This window comes from Mobula hypostoma, chromosome 13 (assembly GCF_963921235.1).
Source record: "Mobula hypostoma chromosome 13, sMobHyp1.1, whole genome shotgun sequence".
Classification (NCBI taxonomy): Eukaryota; Metazoa; Chordata; class Chondrichthyes; order Myliobatiformes; family Myliobatidae; genus Mobula; species Mobula hypostoma.
Window position 1 is genome coordinate 74,521,424 of NC_086109.1, and position 16,711 is coordinate 74,538,134.

Below are 16,711 nucleotides of genomic sequence, written 5' to 3' on the forward strand. Positions count from 1 at the left end.
TAAAATTTAGCACTGCTGCGAGGAGAGGTATTACTGAAAGAAAACAATGACAATTATTAGAGTAGTATTTCTTCAATATACCTAGGTTATATTGTAGAACCTTAGTCCTTGCCAGGCCAATGCAATCAATAGAAATGTACCAACTTCGCAACGTTAGAAGATGAATGATAAACACCTTGCATGTTAAAGCTAGGCTTTGATGTGTGTGATTGAAATATAATCCATGCACCTTTTGGCAAAACAGACTCTCAAATAAATTTTGCATGTAGAATATCAAGCTCTTCAGTGAATTGCATTTATATCATTTAATATTTTGAGTTTCAAAGCTGTAATTACCTGGAATAAGTGCTGTAGTAATGATAATATCCACTTCCTTACACTGTTTAGCAAACAGTGCCATCTCTGCTTCAATAAATTCTTTGGACATCTCTTTAGCATATCCACCAGTCCCTTCTCCAGATTCTTCCACGTCAACATAAAGAGGTTCTGCTCCAAAAGATTTAAATTGCTCCAGAGCTGCTTCTCTATACAAGAATTATACAAAAGGGACTGTCTTAGGTCAACTGGTTATAAAACATCATTGGTCATCTTCAAAAATGATTGGAAACATGGATGTAATTCATGACTGGAACATTAATAACGACCTCACACTAATGAGTAGTGTAATGCTCCCAAGCCATCCTCTCAAACCTACCACTGAAATCTTGATTCAAAATGTCAAATCCAACTGTTTTTAACTATTATCCAAAAATAATTTCTAAGCTGATTTTATTGGATAATTAGATTAACTAAGATTTGACATCTGGTGCTCCTAATTAAAGTTCAAAGTAAAATTTATTATCAGCGCACAAACATATCACCACATACAACCCCGAGATTCTTTTTCTGTGAGCATACTTAGCATATTTATAGAACAGTAACTCTGGAGGTAGAGCTAAACGGCCACTCCTTTGCTTGCATCTTTGGAAACAGCTCTATTTCCTGTCTTTGACATCTCTTTTTATCTTTTCCAGGTTCTTCTGAAGACCCTGACCTGGAATTACGCTCTGACTTCGGTTCTTTGTGGGAATGGGACCCCCTCTCAGGGCCTCACAACCGGCCGCTTTTTGATATCCCAAGGACGCAACCTGGAAGACTAGCGCACCTTCAGGATTCCAAAATTTCGTGGCCCTGAGGATGTGCTGATTCTAGGCCAGTGCCCCTGACTGAAGCGTCGCAGAAGAACACGGAACATCGGGAGCAGCGGGTTAGCTGCTGTGGGCTGTGTGTCCGGACAGCTGCACCTTTTTGGTGCTGACTCTCTGGGCACAGAGTTCAGAAAAAGCAAAGCAACAGACTTTTAACATCAAAAATCAGCGAGTTGTTATGTCATTTCTCCCCTCTCGCTGTGAAAAGGGGACACCTCTTTTTCCCTTATTAGGAGGGAGAGAGAGCGCCTGTGGCATATCGAATTACTGGATGAACGAATAGTTTTTGGGGTACTGCAAGTCTGGGTCTTTGTTGGCGCTTGCTGCACACTTGATTGCTCGGTGGAGGGTCCTGATGCTTTTTTGCTAGTGGGGGAGTTGGGGGGACATTACCTTGATCTGCTTGTGTGTGGGAAGAGGGAGCTGTGGGGAGGGCCTTTGTGGTTCTGATGTTTTAACTGTCATTCATTCTTTGGGACATTCTTCTGTTTTCATGGATGTTTGCAAAGAAAAAGAATTTCAGGATGCATATTGTATACACTTCTCTGACATTAAATGTACCTATTGAAACCTATTGTAACTATAAAACAGGAAGAACAACAAAGTGTGCAAATGCAAATATAAATACATAGAAACATAGAAACATAGAAAATAGGTGCAGGAGTAGGCCATTCGGCCCTTCGAGCCTGCACCGCCATTTATTATGATCATGGCTGATCATCCAACTCAGAACCCAGCCTTCCCTCCATACCCCCTGACCCCTGTAGCCACAAGGGCCATATCTAACTTCCTTTTAAACATAGCTAATGAACTGGCCTCAACAGTTTGCTGTGGCAGAGAATTCCACAGATTCACCACTCTCTGTGTGAAGAAGTTTTTCCTAACCTCGGTCCTAAAAGGCTTCCCCTCTATCCTCAAACTGTGACCCCTCGTTCTAGACCTCCCCAACATCGGGAACAATCTTCCTGCATCTAGCCTGTCCAATCCCTTTAGGATCTTATACGTTTCAATCAGATCCCCCCTCAATCTTCTAAATTCCAACGAGTACAAGCCCAGTTCATCCAGTCTTTCTTCATATGAAAGACCTGCCATCCCAGGAATCAATCTGGTGAACCTTCTTTGTACTCCCTCTATGGCAAAGATGTCTTTCCTCAGATTAGGGGACCAAAACTGCACACAATACTCCAGGTGTGGTCTCACCAAGGCCTTGTACAACTGCAGTAGTACCTCCCTGCTCCTGTACTCGAATCCTCTCGCTATAAATGCCAGCATACCGTTCGCCTTTTTCACCGCCTGCTGTACCTGCATGCCCACTTTCAATGACTGGTGTATAATGACACCCAGGTCTCGTTGCACCTCCCCTTTTCCTAATCGGCCACCATTCAGATAATAATCTGTTTTCCTATTTTTGCCACCAAAGTGGATAACTTCACATTTATCCACATTAAATTGCATCTGCCATGAGTTTGCCCACTCACCCAACCTATCCAAGTCACCCTGCATCCTCTTAGCATCCTCCTCACTGCTAACACTGCCACCCAGCTTCGTGTCATCCGCAAACTTGGAGATGCTGCATTTAATTCCCTCATCCAAGTCATTAATATATATTGTAAACAACTGGGGTCCCAGCACTGAGCCTTGCGGTACCCCACTAGTCACCGCCTGCCATTCTGAAAAGGTCCCGTTTATTCCCACTCTTTGCTTCCTGTCTGCTAACCAATTCTCCACCCACACCAATACCTTACCCCCAATACCGTGTGCTTTAAGTTTGCACACTAATCTCCTATGTGGGACCTTGTCAAAAGCCTTTTGAAAATCCAAATATACCACATCCACTGGTTCTCCCCTATCCACTCTACTAGTTACATCCTCAAAAAATTCTATGAGATTCGTCAGACATGATTTTCCTTTCACAAATCCATGCTGACTTTGTCCGATCATTTCACCGCTTTCCAAATGTGCTGTTATCACATCCTTGATAACTGACTCCAGCAGTTTCCCCACCACCGACGTTAGGCTAACCGGCCTATAATTCCCCGGTTTCTCTCTCCCTCCTTTTTTAAAAAGTGGGGTTACATTAGCCACCCTCCAATCCTCAGGAACTAGTCCAGAATCTAACGAGTTTTGAAAAATTATCACTAATGCATCCACTATTTCTTGGGCCACTTCCTTAAGCACTCTGGGATGCAGACCATCTGGCCCTGGGGATTTATCTGCCTTCAATCCCTTCAATTTACCTAACACCACTTCCCTACTAACATGTATTTCGCTCAGTTCCTCCATCTCACTGGACCCTCTGTCCCTTACTATTTCTGGAAGATTATTTATGTCCTCCTTAGTGAAGACAGAACCAAAGTAATACAATTGAATAATACAATTAAGAAAACAATGCCACTTAATTACACTGACTTCTGCATTCAGTTCTGTTATTGAGAAGAATTTAATACCAGTCTCACTTACACAGTAGCTGAACAAATTCTGGCTGAACTCATATCCTTTCTATTGAACAGTTTGTTCAAGCATAGATGCCAGAATATGGAGTAACAAACAATCAACTGGTGGAAGGTTTTGACCCAAAAGTTAACAATTCATTATCCCTCCCCACAGATGTTACTTGAACCACAGAGTTCCTCCATTGGATTATTTGTTGCTTAAATTCAGAATGTTCTTACCACAATGATCATACTTTCTGCCATACTGGAGGGTTGGCACAACATTGTGGGCCGAAGGGCCTGTACTGTGCTGTACTATTCTATGTTCTATTTACATGTTCTTACTCTTTATATAGTGCAGGTTTCAATATAGGAAAAAAAAACATACTTTCTGTTAAATAGTTAAGATACCTCGTGTCAAAACCTCGAACAATGGCTCCCAATGATTTTGCAGCACCAGCAGCAGCCAAACCAGCAACGCCACCTCCAATAACCAAGACCTGGTGTTAAAAATGAGAGGGAATTATAGAAAATAAGAAAATCAGTAATTATAATTGGTACAGTCAACATTATAGTTGGTTAGCTATTCATTTCTATAGATGATGATTGACCTGCTGAGTTCCTCCAGTATTTTGTGTGTGTGGCTTAACATTATAACAAATCAGTCTTAGTCCACAGATCTACCATAGTTGCTTCTTATGGGTTCCATACTCAGGGATATATACCAAAGCCATGGAAATGGAGCATAAAAGATCTACTAAGATAACAACAGAGTCAACAGGCCTTCATTTTATAGGAACTATAAGTCATCACCAGATTATGACAAGATTCCAAGCACCATAAAATCTGCAGATGCTGGAACTCCAAAGCAACTGACACGAAGTGCTGGAGGAACTTGTCAGGCTCGGGAACATCCATGTAAAAGAGTAAACAGTCAACGCTTTGGTACCAAAACACCTCTTGGCCTGAAATGTCGACTGTTTGCTCTTTTCCATAAATGTTCCATGACAGGATTCCATCCCTGATTACTGTTCATAAACCGAATTGTTCACAAGTGGAAAACGTAGCCACTCTAAATGAATAACATAAGCCAATAAAGAAATGTACAGATACACCAGCAGGGTGCTTAATTCAACCAGATATTGGCATGATGCGAGTTTCCACACAGCAGGAGAAGCCTGCAGCTCCACGGCAGCTGGAAAATCCACCTCACTGGCATTCCAAATGCTGGTTTGTATGTACAAGCTAGAAATAAGCAAGTCAAGTATTTGCAACCTAGGGAGTACTTAGCACGAAGGCAAGTTTTTGATATCTGGTTGAAATATGCAAAAGGCAGGGGATCCTTTTAGTACTCAAGAAGATGCATTAAACTTGTTTTGTTACCCCGCCCCCCCCCCCCCACTTCACACTTATCCCCAGACAACATTTCACCATGTCCAATGTTGAGTGAATGCCAGGGAATGGATGGAGGGCAAAACAAATGGTCAAAAGTGGCAAGGTTGGGAAGTGAACACTATGGAAAATGGGCTCCCTTTCACAAAGTACAAGAGATTCTGCAGGTGCTGGAAATCCAGAGTAACATACACAAAAAAGAAACTGGAGGAATTCAGTATTTCAGCAGCATCAGGATGAATGGTCTCAGCCTAAAATATTGACTGTTCATTCCTCTCTATAGATGCTGCCTGACCTGCTGAGTTCCTGTGTGTGTGTGTGTGTGTGTGTGTGTGTTCTCTCATTCCCTGACACAAGAGCAGGCCTCAATTCCCCTAAGTGCCTTGGGTCTGTTCACAGGTTGAAGATGAACAAGTTTATTTTGCAAAAGACACCCCAAAACATAAGTTGCATGCTGTTTTATGTCATTGAACTTGGTTAATTATTTCCATGTAAATACATACATGACCTGGAACAAATGTTGGAAACTCCACAACTTGTTCACAAAATATTTAATTATAATAAGACCATAAGATATAGGAGCAGAATTAGGCCATTGGGCCCATCGAGTCTGCTCCGTCATTTCATCATGGCTGATCCATTTTTCCTCTCAGCCCCAATTGCTTGCCTTCTCCCCATATCCTTTCATGCCCTGACCAGTCAAGAATCTATCAACCTCTGCCTTAAATATACATAAAGACTTGGCCTCCACTGTTGCCTGTGGCAAAGAATTCCACAGGTTCACCACTCTAGCTAAAGAAATTCCTCATCTCTGTTCTAAAAGGACATTCCTCTATTCTTAGACTGTATCCCATCATAAACTAACAAACTGTCTAACGTAGCTAATAAACTATCACATTTCCTCAAATCTTCAACAGAGATAGGGGAATGTTTGAAATGCATAATCAATGCCTAAAATGCTTAAAGGTATAAAAAAAAACTTCACAGAATCTGAAACAGTGAGAAACATGTCAATCTTAAATTAAGGTTAAAACAAGAAATGGTCTTTGACACTTAACCTGCCTTCATAGATCAACTTGTTGCCTATCTCAGGAACTTCAGCTGAACAAGACATCAAACATCTGACAATTTCAAGCTTGCAAACTACAAAGAATATTTTCCAAATTAGGCCAATGCCAAGGTTTGTACTATTCAAATCCATCTCCACTGCCTTCATCAGTAGGATTCAATTCCCAGAATCAAAGTCAAAAATCAATCTTTAGGCACTAATTTCATTGAAGTAATAACCAGTCCCAAGTCGGATGAGCATCCAACATGAGATAGGAACAGCAGGTTCACAATTTGTACAGATTTGTTCTAAAATGCTTAAACCCCAATATTTCATTTAGCCTTCTTACTGCACCCGTTTCCTCTTGAAATTGCCCAAAAATTGACGACATATCTTAAGCCTGCTCAAGGGCATAACTTGGGCTGGCCATATGGGATAAATAAACCCTGACCTATGTAAAAAATGCATAACAATTTTCACTGCTGCTAACCAGCACAGGGCATGGTAATAGCAAGTAATAGGATCCGTCTGTTTTGCTTAAATTAGATTCTTGGCTGGAAATGCACAATTCTACATATTTGAGGAGAATCCATAGTTAGCCCAGATTTGCAGCAAATCAGCATTAGAAGTATGGTTATACAGAATTATAAATTTCACACCACTATTCCACAGATGATTTTTACCTTTGCCGGAGGTACTTTTCCGGCAGCTGTTATCTGACCTGTGAAAAATCTACCAAAATGGTTCGCTGCCAATACAACAGACTTGTACCTGAAAGAGAAAAAAAAGAGAATTTAACATCCACTTAAGAACATCTGTTGGTTAGCCACACCGTAACTAAACAAAGGGACAGAAACATTTGTGTACTTAAACGAGAACACTGGGGCAACTGCGCCCATGCTGGTGAGAAGTGGTCACTTGCCTTCCTAGCTCTAGGTCTGGGAAACGTACAGGTTGAGCTCAACGCACCACCACCAATGTCCATCTCCGGGCTTTTGCCAGAAGTATGTTATAAGTCTCACAACAATGGGTGATTTTTTGCTCTTACATAGGAGCAAGTCTTTGACAGGTAAATATTCAAGTCTTTGACAGGTAAATATTCAGCAAAGTAGCTACTTGCTGATAACCTTGCTTATGTTGCTTTCAGTTTAGTACTCCTGTGCCCCTTTAATGCCAAAGAAAACAAAGCCAATTTAGGCAGCTTCTGCGTAGAACCACCATCCTTTAGAACTGGCATCAGTCCATTATGAGCTAGGATCCATTACAGATCACCTCCTCACAAAGCATTGACAGTTGATGCTTTCGAAATTTTTCCAGAACTCTTGCTCACTATCACACCAGACCACTTTTTGAAGACTAATCTTAATTTGGTCATTAACTTGATTAATAATGTGCATACGTCCCCCTTTTTCTAAATTGCTCTTTAATATCAAACAATGTTTATAGCCAAAGAGTCAGAGAGATAGCACAGAAACAAGCTCTTCAACCCACCAAGTCCAGACCAACCATCAACCACCCATTTTTTTGTTATTCTCCCCACAACTTCATTAACCTTCACAGGATTCTTCCACCCACCTCCACACTAGGGGAAATTTAAAATACCCAATTAACATACCAACCTGCACATCACTGGGATGTGGGAAGAAACAGGAGTACATGGTTCAAACCAATTTCAGTCACAGGAAGAATACGCAAATTCCAAACACACTACGCCTGAAATTAATATTAAACCCAGATCTTGAGCACTGTGAGGCACCAGCTCCATTAACTATTTTATTGTGCCATCTGAAATGTTTTGCATTTTTCCTCATATTTTGTAGAGTTCAATATATTCTTCTTTGCTCGTTCCATAGCTGAATACAAGATTTTCTTAGATAAACTACACTACAACCCCATGACCCTTCTCTGCACCGTTTTAAAAGGATTAGATATCAAATCCAGAACTTGGTATATAAAACTGAACACATCATTAATTAGAGGAAAACAAAAAAGCAGCACAATGGATTATACTTCAATGATTTAGTGATTACTGTTGCCATGCTTGCTTTGTTGCGTCTTATGACAACAGCAGAGAATTGAACATATTGAATCAACTATCACTCCCCTTTCAGTCTTGCTGCCTACCAGATTACCACCATTCACACAGTGTGTCTCTAAAGGTATTTTCCCCCAATGTCCAAAACCATGCACCTTTCTTTATTGCATTTCCATTGTTGTGATTAAGCCCAAGTCTTTATTTCTTCTGTAGTCGTATTAAATTTCTTCCCTTCAACATCTGTTTTGATCTGATCACAGAGGTAAGCATTAGTAAGAAGAAATATGCAAACTAGGTGTCTTAAATCCTATTTTCTTTTAAAACAAAGCATCATACCCTGCGATGTTAGCCATGGAACTAAGGGCATCATATCCCTGCGCGATGGTAACGCGAGGAACCTGGTCCATAGCCAGGACAGAGGCCTTTCGCTGAGCAAGTTTATCCATTAGTTCAGCGTTCTGAGCGGGATAAATGAAACTGACAAGAGTAGATTTCTCCTTTAGCAGGTCTGCTTCATGTGCTCCCAAGGTCTCATTGAAAACAGGAGCCCTGACCTGCAAAAAAAAATTATTGAAATCATAACAGATAAACAGTGAGAAACATAATTGAAATGACATATGAATTTGGTAGAAGGGTTAAAACATCTTGTGGAAAACAAGAGAATTTGGTTTTTACAGTAGCTTAATGTTATGAATATCTAATGCATGGGGTGACCCCTGAATCTGGCTTCTGAGCAGGGGGGCTGTATGGATCATAGAACCAGCCCACTGAAAGTAACAAACTGATCCCCAGAAATCCAGATAAGCAACCCCAACTCCTCTTCCATATCCTAGCTGATCAGCTCAAATACAAGTCATGTCTGTATTGTCAGAGACAAATAATCAATCTTCTAAAAATTCCAGTGAAATACATAAATTAAAAAAAATTAAATACTAGAGCAAACATGGAGTTGCTTAACCTGGGATAGTGACCTAAATTTCCCAACTACCACAAAAGTGCAGGGAGTGCTGGTCTGGTCAGAGTGTAATAAGCAAAACTCCAGCAAGGAAGAGACAGGAAATGTGAGGAAATGTTCATGCTGAGTTATAGAACATCAAACTGGCCCCCTGTGTGAATAACAGGAAATCTGCACAGCCCAGAGCATAATAAACTGTATGTATGACTGTAAGGCAGAATCCTGAAAATTTCCCATGGTGTAGAGTGGTGTTATGGCATTTAGGCAATTAACTGACTGGCCATTGTGGCCATGAAACAACCTGCTTACTACAAGCTGCCTAACATATTTTTATAGGCATCTGTTAGTCTCATGAGACCATGGATTTGCGCCTTGGAAGGTTTCCAGGGCGCAGGCCTGGGCAAGGTTATATGGAAGATCGGCAGTTGCCCATGCTGCAAGTCTCCCCTCTCCACGCCACCAATGTTGTCCAAAGGAAGGGCACTAGGGCTGATACAGCTTGGCACCAGTGTCGTCGCAGAGCAATGTGTGGTTAAGTGCCTTGCTCAAGGACACAACACGCTGCCTCAGCCAAGGCTCGAACTAGCGACCTTCAGATCACTAGATCGACGTCTTAACCACTTGGCCACGTGCCAACATGCCAGCCTAACGTATTATATCCTTCTAAAGATGGTGAGTAGAACTTCTAAAGCAGGGGTTCCCAATCTGGTGTCCATGGACCCTTCCGTTAATGGTTGGGGTCCATGACATAAAAACAGATGGGAACTCCTGTTTTAACGTTACCTTGTACAAGAAGCTTCCTCCCCTTTTAATAATTTTATGCAGTCCCAGATCCATAAACATTTTAATGAACTGCTTGACTAACAATAATTACTATCACTTTAGACAATTTGCCCAGTTATTTATAATAACTAGATATTGCTAAAGTATACAAGAAGAACTTGTTGGATTCTGGTTTTGGCTTTGATGCAAAGCAATTGCTTTCATTTTACAACACAACTAGAACATAGAATAGTACAGCACAGTACAGGCCCTTCGGCCCACAATGTTGTGCCGACCCTCAAACCCTGCCTCCCATATAAGTCCCCACCTTAGGTTCCTCCATATACCTGTCTAGTAGTCTCTTAAACTTCACTAGTGTATCTGCCTCCACCACTGACTCAGGCAGTGCATTCCACGCACCAACCACTCTCTGAGCAAAAAACCTTCCTCTAATATCCCCCTTGAACTTTCCACCCCTTACCTTAAAGCCATGTCCTCTTGTATTGAGCAGTGGTGCCCTGGGGAAGAGGCGCTGGCTATCCACTCTATCTATTCCTCTTATTATCTTGTACACCTCTATCATGTCTCCTCTCATCCTTCTCTCCAAAGAGTAAAGCCCCAGCTCCCGTAATCTCTGATCATAATGCATACTCTCTAAACCAGGCAGCATCCTGGTAAATCTCCTCTGTACCCTTTCCAATGCTTCCACATCTTTCCTATAGTGAGGTGACCAGAACTGAACACAATACTCCAAGTGTGGCCTAACCAGAGTTTGAAAGAGCTGCATCATTACATCGCGACTCTTAAACTCTATCTCTCGACTTATGAAAGCTAACACCCCATAAGCTTTCTTAACTACCCTATCCACCTGTGAGGCAACTTTCAAGAATCTGTGGACATGTACCCCGAGATCCCTCTGCTCTTCCACACTACCAAGTATCCTGCCATTTACTTTGTACTGTGCCTTGGAGTTTGTCCTTCCAAAGTGTACCACCTCACACTTCTCCGGGTTGAACTCCATCTGCCACTTCTCAGCCCACTTCTGCATCCTATCAATGTCTCTCTGCAATCTTTGACAATCCTCTACACCATCTACAACACCACCAACCTTTGTGTCGTCTGCAAACTTGCCAACCCACCCTTCTACCCCCACATCCAGGTCGTTAATAAAGATCACGAAAAGTAGAGGTCCCAGAACAGATCCTTGTGGGACACCACTAGTCACAATCCTCCAATCTGAATGTACTCCCTCCACCACCACCCTCTGCCTTCTGCAGGCAAGCCAATTCTGAATCCACCTGGCCAAACTTCCCTGGATCCCATGCCTTCTAACTTTCTGAATAAGCCTACCGTGCGGAACCTTGTCAAATGCCTTACTAAAATCCATATAGATCACATCCACTGCACTACTCTCATCTATATGCCTGGTCAATTGAAAAAGTACATGCAGTTTATTAAAAATAATCACAAGTTCTCCCTGTAACAAGTAGTTGTGTGAATGGAATGTACTTTGATACATGTATTCAAATATTACAATGACACACATCTTACATACTATAAATTTAATCCTTTTTCAACTCATCACAGCAGTTCACAAGTTAATAAAATCAGATTTCTCATTCTTCCCTACTGAATGCCACGTTGCTGGCTGAGCCACATTCAATATATATAGCTTTTATCTCAATGCATCCTTTTCAAATCTACCTCAACTATAATGCAACTTCTATCTTGTAACTTTTGCAAGCTCCTAACATATTTGTTTCCTTTTCTTTACAAAGTCTTTGCAGGTGAATGTTCAGCTGCTGCTCTAAGTGGACCATTCCACGCCAGTAGGAAAGTGCCTTATAAGACCATAAGACACAAGAAGCAGGATTAGGCCATTCCACCCATTCAGTCTGCTCCCCCATTCCATCTTGGCTGATTTATTATCCCTCTCAACACCTTCCCCCTGCCTTTTCCCCATTATCTTTGCCGCCCTTATTAATTAAGAACCCATCAAGCTCTGCTCTAAATATACACAATGACTTGGCCTCCAAAGCCATCTGTGGCACTGAATTCCACAGATTCACCACCCTTAATCAGCAGAAGAGAAGGTGATAACTGTGGTGTCTGCTTACAACGCTTTCATTACATCCAGAGGGTTTGAGGTAGTGATGACAATGAAACTGATCACCGAAGCTTCTGATAGACTTTAGCTGTTCTACAACACATGTTGCTGAGGAAAACTGAACTATCATTTATCACAAGACATGATTTTTTTCTTCAGTCTATTACTTTGGAATTACCTCAGTTCTTGCATCACCTTTGGTCAGAAACAAGCATCTCCACAACAGAGGGACAGATACTTTATCAACTGGGATACAATGTATAAAAGTAAACTTTTAAAACATTAAACTGCTCAATAAAATTAAGTTCTCCTTTAAGCAAGTTTTCAAAGCTTGTTAAAAAACACATCAAACTAAAGCTTCTAAGAGAATAATGAAAAAGTAAAGTACATAGCTTACTAGCTCCTCTTGCATTACCTAAATAATTTAAGGTATGTTTACCTTTCAATATAGGTGGAATACAAACCTTTAGGACAATATCTGATCCAAAAACATCTTTTGTATCTTTAATCGTGGCCCCAGCCTCTCTATATTGGTCATCGGAGAATTTGGCACCATCACCAGCTGTTGCCTCCACATTCACAGTAAATCCTTGCTTGACAAGGGCTTGGACACCTGCAGGAGACACTGCCACTCTTTTCTCATTCTTGTAAATTTCCTTCGGAATGCCAACAACCAAATCTTTGTAACGGACACCTATTAGAGAGCAACAGAAAATATTTTAGTCATATTTTAGAGCACTGAAATTGAATTGTGATATGGTTACAAAGATATCAATCTCAAAGTGATTTCCAACCAATTGAAGATCAACAAGCTGAAACACATCCTGACAGTTTCCCCATCACTTTAAAAGATGAATGGTAGTTATGATTAAGCTTTATAATGCATTCTGAGTCATTACAGTTCTTCAAATATCAACAACTTTGATATCAGTCATAAATTGATATTAAAGCCATAATTGTACATTACAGACCAAAAATTACAATAAAAAAAAGTCAGCATCAATGCTCATGTCCATTGTGGTTAGGAAGGTACAAGCAGCATTTCAGGTCTCAGATCAATAAAATCTTATCAGATAGAGGAACAACATAAGCAGGGTCCGTGCTCCAAGAGTGAAGTCATGTCGGATGGGAGATATCTGAGTTACTTAAGTGATAATAGTAAGAGGATACAACTAGGATAGAAACTACAGATTCTGAAATAATTAAATTTCAAAAGTTCAAAGTTGTTGACATTAAGAGGTTGTTGTTACGGCACCACTCAGCCAGACTTTCAATCTCCCTCCTATATGCTGATTTTTCAAGTCAAGTCAAGCTTATTGTCATTTAACTATATACCTGTATATAACCATGTAATGCATACAGAAACGAGACAAAGTTTCTCTAAGCTCAGTGGTACACATAACACAATAACTTATGATGGTAAGGATAAAATCTACAGACGAATCACACATAAATAACAAACTGAAGTGCTTTAATACTAAATATTGTAAGGTATGGAACAGATTAACCAGTGACACTTTAAATATGATGTGGCAGGGTGCTCAAAAGCTTAATGGCCTGGGGGAAGAAACTTTCTCATACCGACTGGTCTTGTTTTTATGCATCGGTGTCTCCTACCTGATGGTAGAAAGCCAAAGAGGATGCTGGACGGAGGGGTGGGATCCTTAATAATACTAAGGGCCCTGCGTATGCAGCGCTCTGAATAAATGTCCCTGATGGATGGTAGGGAGACCCCTATATTCATCAGCACCTCTGATTCAGCCTATGACAGAGGCATCATAGCAAACTTGAATATGGCAGTGGAGCTGTGCTTAATCACAGTCACAAGTGTTTAAGCAAGTAGAGCAGGGGTCTAAGTATGAAGCCTTGTGGTGCACCTGTACTGATAGATATTGTGGAGGAGATGATGTGGCCAATCCAGACTGACTGGGTACTGTAAGTAAGAAACTCGAGGATCCAATTGCACAAGAAGGCATTGAGGCCAAAGTTTATTGATTACTTTTGAGGAGATAATAGTATTGAATGCTGAGCTATAGTCGATACAGAGTATGGGGATGTATGCATCTTTGCTGTCCAGGTGTTCCAGGGTTGAGCGAAGAGCCAATGATGAGGCATCTGCTGTGGACCTGTTGCTCTGGTAGGCAAATTGGAGCAGATCCAAGTCGCTTCTCAGGCAAGAGTTGATATATTTCATCACCGACCTCCCAGAACACTTCATCATTGTGGATGTAAATGCTAGTGGGCAATAGTCATTGAGGCAACAGTCTTGACCACTGGTATAATTGAAGCACGCTTGAAGCAGGTGGGTACCATACATTGCCAAAGTGAGAGGTTAAAGATTTCACTGAACACTCCAGCCAGTTAATCAGCACAGGTCTTTAGTAATTGGCCAGGTACCCAGCCTGGGCTGGTCACTTTTCGTGGGTTCACCCTCTTGAAGGCTGCTCACATGTTAGCTTCAGAGACAAGAGTTCAGCATTTAATACCATCATTCCCACAATCCTGATTGAGAAGTTATGGAACCTGGGCCTCTGTACCTCCCTCTGCAATTAGATCCTCAACTTCCTAACCAGAAGATTACAATCTGTGCAGATTGGTGATAACATATCCACCTCACTGACTATCAACACTGGTGCACCTCAGGGGTGTGTGCTTAGCCCACTGTTCTACTCTCTCTGTACCCGTAACTGTTTGGCTAGGCATAGCTCAAATACCATCTGTAAATTTGCTGATGATACAACCAATGTTGGTAGAATCGCAGATGGAGACGAGAGGGCGTACAGGAGCGAGATATACCAACCAGTGGGGTGGTGTCACAGCAACAACCTGGCACTCTACGTCAGTAAGACAAAAGAGCTGATTGTGGACATCAGGAAGGGTAAGATAAAGGTACACATACCAATCCTCAGAGTGATCAGAAGTGGAGAGGGTAAGCAGTTTCAAGTTCCTGGGTGTCAAGATCTCAGAGGACCTCATCTGGTTCTAACATTTTGATGCAGTTAAAAAGAAGGCAAGTGACTATACTTCATTAGGAGTTTGAAGAGATTTGGTATGTCAAAAATACACTCAAAAACTTCTATAGATGTACCGTGGAGTGCATTTTGACAGGCTGCATCACTGTCTGGTGGGGGGTGGGCTACTGTACAGGACCAAAAGAAGCTGCAGAGGGTTGTAAATCTAGTTAGCTCCATCTTGGGTACTAGCCTACAAAGTACCCAGGACATCTTCAAGGAGCGGTGTCAGAAAGAAAACGTCCATTATTAAGGACCCCCAGCACCCAGGGCATACCCTTTTCTCAGTTACCATCAGATAGGAAATACAGAAACCTGAAGGCACACACTCAACGATTCAGGAACAGGTTCTTCCCGTCTGCCATCCGGTTCCTAAATGGACATTGAACCCCTGAACACCACCTCACTTTTTAAATATATATTATTCTGTTTTTTGCATGATTTTTAATCTATTCAATATACATATACTGTAATTGATTTACTTATTATTTATTATTTTATACTTTTTTTTCCTTCTTCTATACTATGCATTGCATTGAACTGCTGCTGCTAAGTTAACGAATTTCACGAGACACACTGGTGATAATAAACCTGAATCTGATTCTTGGTCTGAGATTGAAATCATAGGACCAGCAGGAATATGGGAGTTTGTAATTGCTCTTCCATGTTTTGACAGTCAAAGCAACCACAGAAGGCACTGAGCTCTTCTAGAAGTAAAGCCCTGCCCTTGTCCATGTTGCTTGACATAACTTTATAAGAGGTGATAGTATTCAAGCCCTGCCACAATTGTCGAGCATCCTTCGTTTAATTCAAGTTCGGTCCGGAATTGCCACTTCACCCATGAGATGGCTTTCTTGAGGTCGCACATGGACCTCTTGTAACTTTCTTGATCAGCAGACTTGAATGCCTCTGATCAGGCTCTCAACAGATTGCAGATCTCATGGTTTATCCAGGGATTCTGACTGGGAAGAACTCTGAATGATTTTGCAGGGCCACACTTGTCTACAATTACTTTAATAAAGTCTGTTACAACCATGGTGTATTCATTCAGATCCACAGATGAGTCTTTGAAGCAATCCCGTAGCCACTCCTTTGCCTCCCGTGACCACTTCTTTATTGGCCTAATCTTTGAAGCCTCTCTGCCTATATGCAGCTAGAAGGACAGCCAAGCCACCTGATTTACCGAAATGTGGTCTGGGCATGGAATGGTTGTCATTTCCTATCTTACTATAACAGTAGTCTAGTGTGCTGCGACCTCTGGTGCTACAAGTTATATGCTGATGGTATTTGGGCAGTTCTCTTCAAACAAGCCTGTCTGAACGCACTGACCATGATTTCAAATGCATTGGAATGGACTGTCTCTTGCTTGGAGATGGCATCATGCAGTAACCCAAGTACTTCATTATAGTTGGCCACTGGTGGTATGTAGAATGTGGCCAGGTTTATGGAAGAGAACGCTCCAGGTAAATAGAATGTACAGTATTTGACCATTAGTTGTTCAAGGTTGGGGGAACACAAGTTCGACAAATCCGCTACATCCGAGTACACGAGAATTTATCGTGAAACATAAACCTCCGCCATTTGCCTTTTCTGAATCAGCAGTTCAGTCCATTCGGTAAATTAAGAAGCCTCCCAGTTTAGCTGCTGTATCTGGCAGGCTGGGAGACATCCAAGTTTCACTCAGATATAGAAGTCAACAGTCCTTCATCTCCCTCTGATTCAGCAATCTTGTCCTCAGGTCCTCAATTTTGTTGTCCAGCGCCTACACATTTGCTAACAAGA

The 16,711-nt window shown here is 41.5% G+C and overlaps 1 protein-coding gene across 1 annotated transcript in view; it reads right to left on the bottom strand.

Annotated features, from left to right (window-relative positions):
• LOC134355680 (NAD(P) transhydrogenase, mitochondrial-like) overlaps nucleotides 1-16,711 on the bottom strand; it is an 83,183-nt gene that overhangs the window by 47,405 nt on the left and 19,067 nt on the right. Inside the window, exons 3-7 of the mRNA XM_063065954.1 lie at nucleotides 12,383-12,612; nucleotides 8,431-8,648; nucleotides 6,743-6,830; nucleotides 4,031-4,119; nucleotides 337-524 (exon numbers count right to left, since the gene is read on the bottom strand). Of these exons, the coding sequence (XP_062922024.1) occupies nucleotides 337-524; nucleotides 4,031-4,119; nucleotides 6,743-6,830; nucleotides 8,431-8,648; nucleotides 12,383-12,612 (813 nt within the window). The remainder of the gene's footprint in view (nucleotides 1-336; nucleotides 525-4,030; nucleotides 4,120-6,742; nucleotides 6,831-8,430; nucleotides 8,649-12,382; nucleotides 12,613-16,711) is intronic.